Consider the following 11,746-nt stretch of genomic DNA (forward strand, 5'->3'; position numbering starts at 1 on the left):
GTCCTCTGATACTCTGCTTATAACAGTGTCATAAGTTGTTTAACATTTTAATGTATATGAAGTCGAAGTCTGCCGACTGGCAAATATCATGATACATAAAGTAGCTCAATCAGTGTGTCAGACTCTCCTTTCTCTGTGTCTTCTACAGCCTGTTTGTCTGGAGGTGTGTCCATGCTCCTCACTGAGACACACACCTGGTCACCTCCAACACCACCGATTCCAGGGGGCTTTTCCCAGCATGGCTACCCAGAGAGAAGAACCCGCTGTGGGACAAATGCATGTCAAAAGGGACGGCAGACTTGGCAGCTAGTAAATATGAGGTGACCCAACTCACTGCCTCAAACTAGGTGCTTGCATAAGCGCAAGCCTAATTTCCACTATACAGCATAAAGCCCTGGTTGTTTTCCCATCAAGAGGAGGGCATAGAGCCAGCTAACATTGCAAAATACCCCATCCAAAACATCACATAAAATATGTAAAACTTCCTTTCAATATCTTCCGAACATGATTTTGATGGTGGATTATTTTTTAGTATGAGTGTTTCCGTGTCAACGTTCTAAATGGCTGTTTTGCCAGTTAGTATGAGTTTGTGTGACTAATGAAAAAAATATTGCCATTTTTTAAAAAGTGTAGCAAACTAAATTAGCCTTAATCTACTTTTGAGTGTATAATAGATGAGGTTTGGAGTGGGTTGAATTTTATTTAACGTCATAATTTTATTTTATAATGTCAATCATTTTCTTTTTGTTTTGACCATTTTTTTTGTTAGTTTCTTTGTTTCTTATTTTTTACTGATTACTCCTGTGGCCTTCTTCCTGAATGTAACATCCGCAGTTATGTTCTGGATGTCAGCATGCCAAAGCATACTATGCACTGTCCACCTGACCTGGTCACTGTGTTACCCTAATGGTTTGTTCATGTGACCGTGTTGTCCACTGGTGTAACCTCAAACCCCCTCAGCAGTGTGTGACCACAAATGTACTGTAGCAGTCTTCTAGCTTGTGCTGTAACCCACCATAACATGTTGTGTGTATACTTGTTTGAGGTGTTGTGTATGTGTGCAAAAGGAGTGCATGGCTTAATGAAAGACAATCCCTGCCCAACCGAACTCCTCAGAAAAACAAAGGAAAAAGCTCTAGATTGATGTTTCAATGCACTGTTGCGTTTCTTATCACTTTTCAGTGTGCTGCTATAATGTAATATTAAGAGCTTATGAATATATGTTTAAAAGGTTGTGGCTATTTTTACAAGGGTAAATCCATGTTTTCCGTAACCAGATATGATATTGCTTAACTGGAATGTTTTATCAGAGAAAATTGAAAATATGAAAAGTGCAAAAAGCTTTCCTTCTTGTTTTATGATGATTCTGTTGAAAAGATTAAATGTGTTTACTGCATTTTTTATTTACATTACACCAATGTAAATATCATTTGTAAAGATATTCTTTTGTATATTTTTTGTGAAATGTTTCTTAAATCTGACTTTAATAATAAAAAATATGATAGACAACATTAGTTCTGTATCAAGCATGGGGTACAACCAATGTCTTAATTCAATCCAATTACTATTTGCATACTGTGTAAATCTGAGTGTTTGTAGAACTTGATTACTGATGATGACATTTAGAGAGTGGATTGATGGCCCTTTAGTTGGTATGTTCAGGTAGGAGCACAAGTATACGATTTCAAATATGAGATCTTCATGCCTAAGATATAAGCGCTGCCATTCAACTTTATTCATTATTATTTGTATTGCCCAGCCATGCTTTGAGGTGCTATGTAAGATCTATACTGGGTTCTGGGCTCAGAGGTTATATAGCACCAATCATAAGTCACTATGGACCGGTTTCACTGACAGGGCTTAGATCAAGCCAGGAATAGGCCTTAATAATGTGTACTAGTTAAACTAGCTTCAATTTAGTCCTAGATTAGCTCTAATCCTCCCTCTTGCAATCGGCTTGGTTTAATCCAGAACAGGCTAATCTACAACTATTTTAACATAAGTCTGTGCAAGTCGCTTTGAGTTCAGATAGCTCAAACAGCCATTTTAGTCTGGGACTAGTCTTAAGCCTTGTCTGTGCCGGCCCAATGTGTACAAGTTAAACTAGGACATTTACGTAGCTTTCATGAACGTGGCTGAAATTTGGCTGAGTTAGTCTGAGACTATGTCCTGGAGTAAGGTAAGCAAGCCTAAAGGAGAACACCTGGGTTAAGTCTCATTAGGTTACGTATGAGCCCATGCTGTTGGTCTAATGTGCTCATAAAAACCTGGAACGGAATAGAAAACACCATTACTGGTGTGAATCGAGACAAAAAAATGGCAGAGGCAAAAATAATTTGTTCAAAAAACTTTAGTGAGTGTGAAAAAACGCTACTACAACAAATTGGGTCAAACCATCCAGTTATTGACAGTAAAAACCATACTACTGCTACCAAGCAAAAGAAAAGGAGTGGTTGGGCTGTAATTTGCAGTGAATTCAATGCAAATGAAAATGTAAGCAGAAGAACAGTACAACAACTTCAGGTGAGATATCTTCATTATTATCAGTAGTTCACATTTCTCATATTCATATTTTTGTGACACATCACTTATATTTAATGATATCTGCCTTTATAGACTCTGTGGAAGAACCTTAAACTGGCTTTAGAAAGAGAGAATGCAGAGATCAGAAGAGAGCGATTTCATACTGGTGGTGGAGCACCAAATAAAGACAAGACTGATGAATTGAGTGACTTGCTGTCTGGAATGATAGAGCGCCAGCAACCTCTGGATGGTATACCAGACCATTTGGACAGTTCGGATGAAGAACTGAGCACATGGTAAATATACCAAAGAAGGTAAATTGGTTTCTTCCTTTGGTAAATATATTTCTGTCTATGCCAATCTTTATTCTTTCATTCTAAGGACCATATGAGTTTATTTGTGCTTCTAATGGTGTTCTTTTTCCAGAGGAAACAAATCTGAACATGTTGGAAGAGCCAGTGCACAGTCAGTGTGTACCCTCCACATCTGCTACAGCATCCCTGAGAGAAGATGCTGCCACCACCTTTCAGAGAGCAGAGCAGAGAACAAAAACGATGACCATGCATGAAAAGTTGGCCAGAGAATTTCATGAGCATAAAATGAAATATCTAAAGGAAGAACATGAAATGGAAATGAGAATTATACAGGTTGAATTGGATATGAAGTTGGAAGAGAGAGCCATGATCCAAAACAGATACAGCAATGAGACAATTGTGATTACCAGCCATGGTGAAAAATATGATGTGTAAAAAAGAAAAGTTTTGTCATTTGGATATTCATGAGTGTGAGTATTTTAATCACCACCAGTTGTGTAGCACAGCTGTACCATTGATCACCTTGCAGCATCTTCTTGGCGTGAAACGAAGTGTATTGCGTAAACACTGGAATAGATGTTTCCACACTCCAAACAGACGCTCGACCATCCCTTTAGTGCAGATATGAGCTCTGTTGTGTCTTTGCTGCTCAGCTGTTGTGGGATTTATGTATGGAGTGAATAAAAAGTTACTCTGACCATATCCACTGTCACCAAGTAGTAGCCCACGATGTTGTCCTCTCTGGAACTGAGCACACAATGAAGAAAATCCTTGAATCGTGAGTTTGCACCTTTCCAACGGGCAACAATGTTGGAAAACTCTGAATTAGGAGTGCATACACATATACTGTACACATATACTGTACATTGATGGAAAACCAGTTCTTACGGTTCCTGTACTCCTCAGCATCAGGAGTTGATGGACACTTGATGGGAACATGACATGACAAGATAAGTCTGTGCAAGTCGCTTTGAGTTAAGACAGCTCAAACAGGCATTTTAGTCTGGGACTAGGCTCAAGCCTTATCTGTGAAACCCTACATGTTTCAAGTTTAACCCCTAACCCCAGAATGGATTTCACATAGCTCAGCAGATTGATAGCCCTTTAACGATCTGGGAAATACTGGCCACACTTCCTGGCTGTTCTTTCATCACCATGATGTAATCAGAAAGCTCCCAAAGCTAATACAATCCACTCCATAAATACATCAAAATGACCAAAACCAATTATACAAGTGTTTTGAGTCTCAAAGGTAAACTGAGGACTGGAAGTGTTTTATCTTTGATCATTTCACCTTCATGCTGTACCTCTGAACCACACTGATTTGATTCCAAGAAAGACAAAGCAATGCAACAACCTTTTAACATGTTTTATTCATAGAAATATGGCCTATTTACATTCTTTATATACACAGAATCCAGGTGCTGGATACACCTACCTTCACACATTCAAACCACTCCAAAGCATTGTTTTCAATATGGCTAATCAACACAGTATGACAATGACGTTTTGAATATTGTTGTGATATTGAACATCGACACTGAAAACCCAATCAATTCTCTTATCCACATTGTATGAATCATAACCAAAAATACTTTTCCTAGAAATAAAGCTCCATCAGCTGCAGTGTTACTACTGGGATCTGTGAATTGTGGAATAACTGAAGACTTCAGGCCTACAGAACATAGCATTTAAACTGAAATGCTTCTGTTCTGAGAGGGGGGGCAGGTTGAGTTTGAGATCTGCTACTGTAGGCTATTCACAGACGTTCATAACTTGACTGAGAAGGAGGTGCCACAGGAGCAGCCATGGTCAGCCTGGGGGTTCCGCAGCACCTGGAAGGAGGAGCGGATCAGCTCCTGGCTGTAGTCCACCGTGGCACCTTTCACAAACTCCAGGCTGTCTTGGTCCACAATGACCCCCACTCCTCCCTGCTCAAACACCCTGAGAGAGGAGAAGGAAGTGCAGAAGAGAGAGGGTTGATTGAGTTAACAGAGGGCAATAAAAAAAGAGAGATACCGGGTAACTAACACAATGTATTATCAGCAACGACTGTGTTACAACAAATGAAACTGATTCTGTTACTGCTGCCTGGAATTCGTCAAGTTGCCAACAAAAAGAGGTTTACACAAGGATTAAAGATTAACACAAGGGTAAGAACATCCATCAATGACATAATTACCGGTCATCCTCGTTCCTAGTGCCATCAACAACAAACTTGTACTGGAATCCAGAGCAGCCCCCCCCCTCCACCTGAATCCTCAGGTACTCCCCTTTACCCATGATCTCTCCCAGCCTCTGGTGAGAACAGGAAAAATGGGTCACTCAATAACATATAGAATGGAATGTCCATATCACCATTGACCCACTGTAACAGACCAGTGTGTGTTGATAGAGGAAGTGTGTGCTCTGCTCAGGGGGAGAAGTAGTAGCACTCTCAATGTGTGGGTATGAAGTGCCCTCACCTTAACACACGATTCACTGAGGTTTACTGACTCCGCTAGTTTCTCCTTGGCTGAAGTACTGCTGTAGCGTGATACCCCTGTGTAGAGGGGATGGGAGCTTTGGGGACATCTTGGCAATTTGGGTTGGCCCACAATGGTGAGAAGAGGAGAAGAGGCCCTGAAACAATAGGTCGTTATTAGTAGTGGACAGTGAAGTTGAGCAGGCATGACAATCTCACTCCTCTGAGATTGCTACTTTATTCAACAAGCTCGATCAGAAATATTAAACAAAAAGTCAGTAACAGTTTAGCTCACAAATGTGTTACATCAACGCTGATTGGGTGCAGCCCAACGGTGGTGGTGACTAGTGGTAATTGGCGATCGTCGTTGAGTCCTAAGCAACATGCCCCGTCGTGAGTACATGTTGTTTGAAGTATAGTACACCAACATACCAACACTTCAGCAGGTATCAAAGCTGCGTGCTGGAAAACCTTGTTCGTGCATAGGTGAAGTTAAGGGTGGTGGGGCTCTTTTTTAATTCCTTGTCTTTTGCGGCATTTAACAAGCCATAACGTGTCACTTAAAACGTAGTTTTTGGTCATTAATGGGATCTAGGTGTTGACCTCTGCACACTCTTCACGCTTCTTCTTTGATGACTGGGCACAATGACAGCCAAGTCCAATGTTTTAGGTATGTCATATGAGAGAGTGCATGCATCCTGTTTCTAGCGTGACTACTCAGCATAACTATTTCTACGGCACTTGACCGCACCTTAACACTTAAACCAATGTGAGACGCTACTGCTACTGCTAGCAAGCTAAACAAGCTAGCTTCTGGCTCCGCTATTCAAACGTTAAAACATCTAAAAAACTGGGTGTATACAATTCAAGTGTTTCTATACCATCCTAAACAATGATCTCATATTGAAATGAGTTAATAGTATACCTAGCAAGGCTCCATGCTCTTGTTTTCGACGCAGTCAACATTGCTCCTCTTGGGAATGACATGACATTCACAACAATGTGGCCGCCCGGCCCCTAACCGGACCAACTGCGCTGTCATAACATAACACAAAGCTGATTGGCTAGAAAAGTCGCCTGTCTCACAAAAAACGCCTACATTTTCGAGATAAAACGATCGGATTCGTCACTTTAACGTCCATCAGCGGATCGTGAAGACTCGACCCACTTCCTTGGTCGACCAGGTATACGCGTCATTCAGACAAGGAAATAAGGAGTGTTCTTGTGACAACACTGAAAACAAGAGGAAGGTGTGTATCATTAAATAAGTTCTTGTGTACTCTTGCATAATATCACCATATAGTTTTAACGAAATATAACAGTAAGTTGATGATCACTGGTAAATGATCAGTTGATAGATATGACTGAAGTCTTTTCAGAGAGGGCCTGAACAATAGTCCTTAACCCGTGTTTCAACTTTCCAATCACTGTTTCAGGCTGGGAGGAGTTACCTAGATATAGCCACAAGTGCACTACATCAGCAGCGTGTCACGACCAAGTCATATGATTGAATGATCTCAGATTCAACTGACTGTTCGAGAAGTCTGTCTCTGTAGTTTCGAAAGTCTGTCGTGATCAGCAAATACACAAGAATCACTATTCTTATTTTTTCAGGTCCACACAAGTGAACAATGGATTTCCGCGCTGCTTCCATCATTTTGTTCTCTCTCGTCGCTCTCACCTGCTCCGAACCTGTGAAATTTGTGGACTGTGGTAAGACTACTATAGACTACTTTGAAAATATATTCAGATACAGAATACATCGCTCAAAAACATATTTTGCTAAGAAATATTCGCAGGGGCTGCAAATCATATCACTGGCAAATAAGCTTGTGAGGGACTTTTTTTTCAACATAAAAAAGTACGTACTATATGTTTTAGTAGCTGGTGTTGACATACGACAGACAGTTTTTGTCTAGTCTCTCTAGACGGACTCGTCTCTCAGCTAAGCAACTACTGTGCAGAGTATTAGCAATGTTGTGAAATCGGTTTAGTTCTGAAAAAGATTAAGTGTTCTAAAAGTGGCGAATCATACTACAAGCTACAGAAGCTGGTGAAGACTTGAGCTGTAAAGTTATGATCGTATGATTGTCTGGCTGAGTTCTCTTTTTTCGAAAACAACTTATATGGTCATGTCTTCTGATGTATATGACCCATGTTGCAAGTCTACTTCGTTTTTTTGTTTCTAGTTATCATGGATTTGTGTAAATATATTCTACTACAATGAACACAAATGTATCTTCAGCTTTAATGTTTCAACCAGGAACCTATAATGTCCCCTCATATTTTAATTTGGACTTGTTTTAGCTCTAGAATTTGTGCCAGTGCGATCTACTTTGCATTAGGCTAAGCAGTCTCTCTACCCTTCTTTCCAGGATCTGCTGTTGGTAAAGTGTCTTTAGTTGATATCAACCCTTGTCCTAAACAACCATGCCAGCTCCAGAAAGGACATTCCTATGGTGTCAATGTGACATTCAGCAGTGGTAAGTGACATCATCAATAGATTTTTTGTAAATTAGAGGCAAATGTGACTATACAATGTGACATTGTATCCTTTTACCCTTGTCTGTCTTGTTTTAGCTGTGAAGAGCCAGACAAGCACAGCAGTGGTCCACGGGGTGGTTGCTGGCATCCCTATCCCTTTCCCCATCCCCAATGAGGATGGCTGCAAGTCTGGGATTGAGTGCCCCATCAAGGAGCAGCAGACCTATCACTACGTGAATGACCTGCCTGTGAAGTCTGACTACCCCTGTGTAAGTAAACTTTTGACCATAAAGGGAACTAAAGTATAGGAAGTAATGCACTGCTAAACATAATTTACAGGTGGAGAAGAAGAAATGGCTCACTTCTCTCTCAGGCACTTTCATTTCCTCAAAGTTTGACCTTTAAAAGATATTTAAAGCAAACATTAAGTTGGCACTGTTCACCCAAATTCCAGACTCAGACTGTTGTGTTTCTATGTATTTATAGATAAGACTTGTGGTGGAATGGGAACTGAGGGACGAGACCGGCAAAGACTTGTTCTGCATCAAATTCCCCGTCCAGATTGTGAGCTGAGTTGTCCACCGCACCTTCTGAAGGCGATTTTTAAAAAGGGATTCTAATGTGTTACAAACTGATATGCCTAGAAACCCATTTGGAAGTGTTAAATAATTTCCCTGACTAATTAAATTTTAAGTATTGATTCATTAGCCTTTTAATTTTTACCTTTACCAGCTGTTTTGATACTTTTAATTTGCAGTGCAGTCATTAAGAATTTTGCCGCTGAGTGTTTACTCTGATAACTGTCTGGCTGAAGTCTGCCAAATAGTCAATGGTTTAACAAGATTGGACATCAAATATTGAGTCTGTTCATTTTCATGTGAATGATTCATGTGTGGACTTTATCTACATTCCAGTGAAGTAAGATTTCCTAAGTATTTGCTTATTTTTTTACTGGCTGCTGTGTAGTCAGATAAGCTATTTCCTTTTGGACTGTAAAAAAAAGTTTACAGGTTTGACTACTACCGAGCAATGATTAAATGTCATTTTTTAAATGAGGATTTCTAAATGGTTTCATCCAATAAAGACTAATTAATATAAGGGTTGTTTCTTGTTCCTCTGCTTTCATTTCAAATTGAATGTAAGACAACCCATGGAATGTGTTAGTGTTGTGTTTTATAAAATGCTATTGTGGACTTTGTACTAAAACAACACAGAATTTGCAACAGCATTTTCAAGATCATATGATTTTATTACGATGACAAAGAGCTTACTTGTGCACCTTAGATTGACGCATACATTGTCACTCATTTGAAAAGCGGTAAGAAGCTTAAGTGCTGTAGAAATGTAGAATAACACAGATTTTCGTAGTTTTATTGGTCGTAGCGAAAGTCAGTCGCATAAATAATATCAGTACAAATGCTAGTATGATTTATACAGGGTAAACTGCTAACTGTTAATGGTGAATTTGTTTTCTGCAATGCAATGCAGACCTCTTCAGAAACAGCTCAATTCTTAGTACAAAGGTTGACAGGCTCGAATAAATGTTCAAACTTGCCAGAATAGTGAAAATGACATCATGTTGGTCAAATATCTTTAAGCAGTTTCACAAGGGTCAATCTCTTGACCTCTGAATTACTGAAAATACTATGACTCTTTAACAGGTGGAACCAACAGAAAAAACAAAACAATATCCTGTGCTTTCTTATGACCTAGACAAGGAACATTTAAAACAGGACCATAAAATAGGTCAGAACAAATGAAAACAACATGGGATCTTCAAAGTAAACACACAAAACTGCAACTAACTATCTGTAAACTGACCCCCTGGCCAGACCTACTTTTTAAATGGAATAGTGAATGTATTTAATTATTTTAAATGTTCTCAAATGACACTTGCCTGTCAAAACGCCTCTCAAGCACTTCCAATATAGAATATTAACCTTTCCCTTCATCAACATTATCCAAAAAATAAAATGTTTGATAGGATACGTGTAATCAAACAATACATGTTACACTAATACTTAATGACATGATACCACACACTGCAACATGTTGTGGAAATGTTTTTTTGTACTTTACATTAATCTGACCCAAGCACATTACCATGGTCACTACTTAAGGCAGTTTATGACTAGTGATATTGAGAGGGCTTATGAAAATGAATGTTATAAAATGTTCATATCTCCTCTCTCTTTGGCTGCATCAATAAGACATGCACCTGCTGATGTATATGGCCCAGAGGACTTATTTCAGTAGATGGTAGAGGACAAGGAAGTAAATAACATAAGCCACAATAAAACCAGGATGACCTACCTAAGGAGTAGGTGACTACCACTTCTCATTTGTAGTACTGTAGTTAGCCAGGTAAATGCATTAACAAAAAAGGTTGCCATATTTGTACCCAGATATATATACACATATTGATGGGTGAATCAGAAAATTCTTTCCTTGATTCCTTGCATCCTTTCCTTCTCCTCACAAACGGGTGAAACATCAGATCATCTCTGCCTATGCTTTTTGAGGAGGGGGCGAGGTGAGAGGATGCGAGAAATCAAGGAACGACTTTTGAGATTCGCCCAATGTCTCAACACAGCCCTTGCTTCACTTCTGCATCATTAGCTTTATTTTGCTTTTTTCATTGTCCATTTTGCTTCAACCTCTCCAGTCGCTGGAGCAGGGCATTAGCGAAGGCTTCTCTGTAGCCTGGGCTGAGTGTGTCCAGTAGCGAGTACACAGTCTCATGGTACTGGGTGCTCAAGCTCTCATCCACTTGGTCAAAGGCATAGCCAACTACCTGAAAGGTCAAATAGATAGTTGTCAAATAACTCTTGCACAAATGCAGCAGTGCTAATAACATTTGTAAATTGTTGTTATCATATCTCACCCGTAGTCCTGCCTCAGTGAGCTCAAGGCAATAACGATTTCCCTCTCTGATTTCCACGTTTATGTAGGCCACATCCAAAGCGCTGTCCAGATTCTGAGACACATACATTTCTGCCACGGCAAACAGCACGTCGTTGACCACTGCCTCTGCCTCCAACCTCATGTCTTTAACGTATCCAAGATCAATACTGTCTTCGTCGAACGAGTCCTCTGGATTGCAGTCTATCTCCATCCCTTAAATCAAAGCAAGACAGAACTATCTATGGAGTCAAAGGGCCAACAATGTATGTTATTTATGTACTTCATCATGTGCTAAAACAAGAAACTTTGCGAACTACTGTCATCTGAATGTGAAGTTGGGTTAGTTATACGGTATCAATACACCATGCCATCATTTGTAGTTACTTACAGCTAGTTAGTAACTTCACCATTATCCTCAGAACAACATCATCATCATCATCATCAGCTACTGCTGCTGCTAGCTAGCTCAAGCTAACGTCACATTAGCTGCTGCAAAGAAATCTAACCAATGGTCGGTGGCAAATGAATGGTAGCCCTGACCCAGTACATAGGTAGGTATCATGGGCAATAGCAGCCTATTTACATACAAAGTCCAACGAAATTACATTAGAAATGTTGCCATTTCAGGCAAAAATGATATGTTTCTAGTAACTCACCTCGTCTGGGGCTTGAGGGCTTTCTGGACTGTTTACTTCCGGCTCATGCCCGGAAAGTCATGAAAGATTCTTGTCACATGAAGACGCCACAACTCGACCCACTTCCAGTTAGATGAGACTGGTGCTCAAATTAGTAATTTTCTGTTATAAGTAATTAATTAATTATTCCTTGATGAAGGAGTGATTTCCAATAACATTTGATTAGCTGCCTGCCATGCTGTCGTTGATATAAATGGGTGTGCGTTCCACTCAGTGATGTACACATTAATTTACGACATGTGCACCGTAGTCTATGGCGGGTCCACTACAATACTCCCCCAAAACATAATATTTAAAATCAGTCTGATCACACCGACTTTTAGACCGGTTCACTTCCAACTAATTTCAGTAATATATTCAAG

The 11,746-nt window shown here is 39.8% G+C and overlaps 4 protein-coding genes across 5 annotated transcripts in view; 2 read left to right on the plus strand and 2 right to left on the minus strand.

Moving 5' to 3' along the window:
• Positions 1-1,269, plus strand: part of eml5 (EMAP like 5) — a gene marked incomplete at its 5' end in the record, with an annotated part of 39,122 nt that extends 37,853 nt beyond the window's left edge. The window contains one exon of the mRNA XM_083683470.1: positions 149-1,269. Coding sequence (XP_083539596.1) covers positions 149-185 — 37 coding nt within the window. The 3' untranslated portion in view covers positions 186-1,269. The remainder of the gene's footprint in view (positions 1-148) is intronic.
• Positions 1,270-4,200: 2,931 nt separating this feature from the next.
• On the minus strand, positions 4,201-6,313 carry isca2 (iron-sulfur cluster assembly 2). Its single transcript, XM_083682898.1, has 4 exons — positions 6,227-6,313; positions 5,303-5,459; positions 5,020-5,135; positions 4,201-4,781 (listed from the first exon to the last, which is right to left on the minus strand). Exons 1-4 carry the CDS (start codon positions 6,286-6,288, stop codon positions 4,607-4,609), a joined length of 510 nt encoding a protein of 169 aa, XP_083539024.1. The 5' UTR covers positions 6,289-6,313; the 3' UTR covers positions 4,201-4,606.
• Positions 6,314-6,454: 141 nt separating this feature from the next.
• Positions 6,455-8,883, plus strand: LOC310814684 (NPC intracellular cholesterol transporter 2-like). The gene is made up of 5 exons (XM_083684183.1): positions 6,455-6,551; positions 6,916-7,014; positions 7,677-7,784; positions 7,882-8,054; positions 8,272-8,883. Exons 2-5 carry the CDS (start codon positions 6,933-6,935, stop codon positions 8,356-8,358), a joined length of 450 nt encoding a protein of 149 aa, XP_083540309.1. The 5' UTR covers positions 6,455-6,551; positions 6,916-6,932; the 3' UTR covers positions 8,359-8,883.
• A 142-nt stretch (positions 8,884-9,025) lies between these two features.
• On the minus strand, positions 9,026-11,385 carry gskip (gsk3b interacting protein). 2 transcript variants are annotated; one of them, XM_083684071.1, is made up of 3 exons: positions 11,346-11,385; positions 10,670-10,902; positions 9,026-10,579 (listed from the first exon to the last, which is right to left on the minus strand). In XM_083684071.1, the coding sequence occupies exons 2-3, from the start codon at positions 10,898-10,900 to the stop codon at positions 10,421-10,423; spliced, it is 390 nt and encodes a 129-aa protein (XP_083540197.1). In that variant the 5' UTR covers positions 10,901-10,902; positions 11,346-11,385; the 3' UTR covers positions 9,026-10,420. The 2 variants fall into 2 exon arrangements, with proteins under 2 accessions (XP_083540197.1, XP_083540196.1); XM_083684070.1 differs by having other exon boundaries at positions 10,670-10,928; positions 11,346-11,363.
• Positions 11,386-11,746: the final 361 nt, after the last annotated feature.

Source organism: Argentina silus (genome assembly GCF_951799395.1).
Source record: "Argentina silus genome assembly, chromosome: 13".
NCBI lineage: Eukaryota > Metazoa > Chordata > Actinopteri > Argentiniformes > Argentinidae > Argentina > Argentina silus.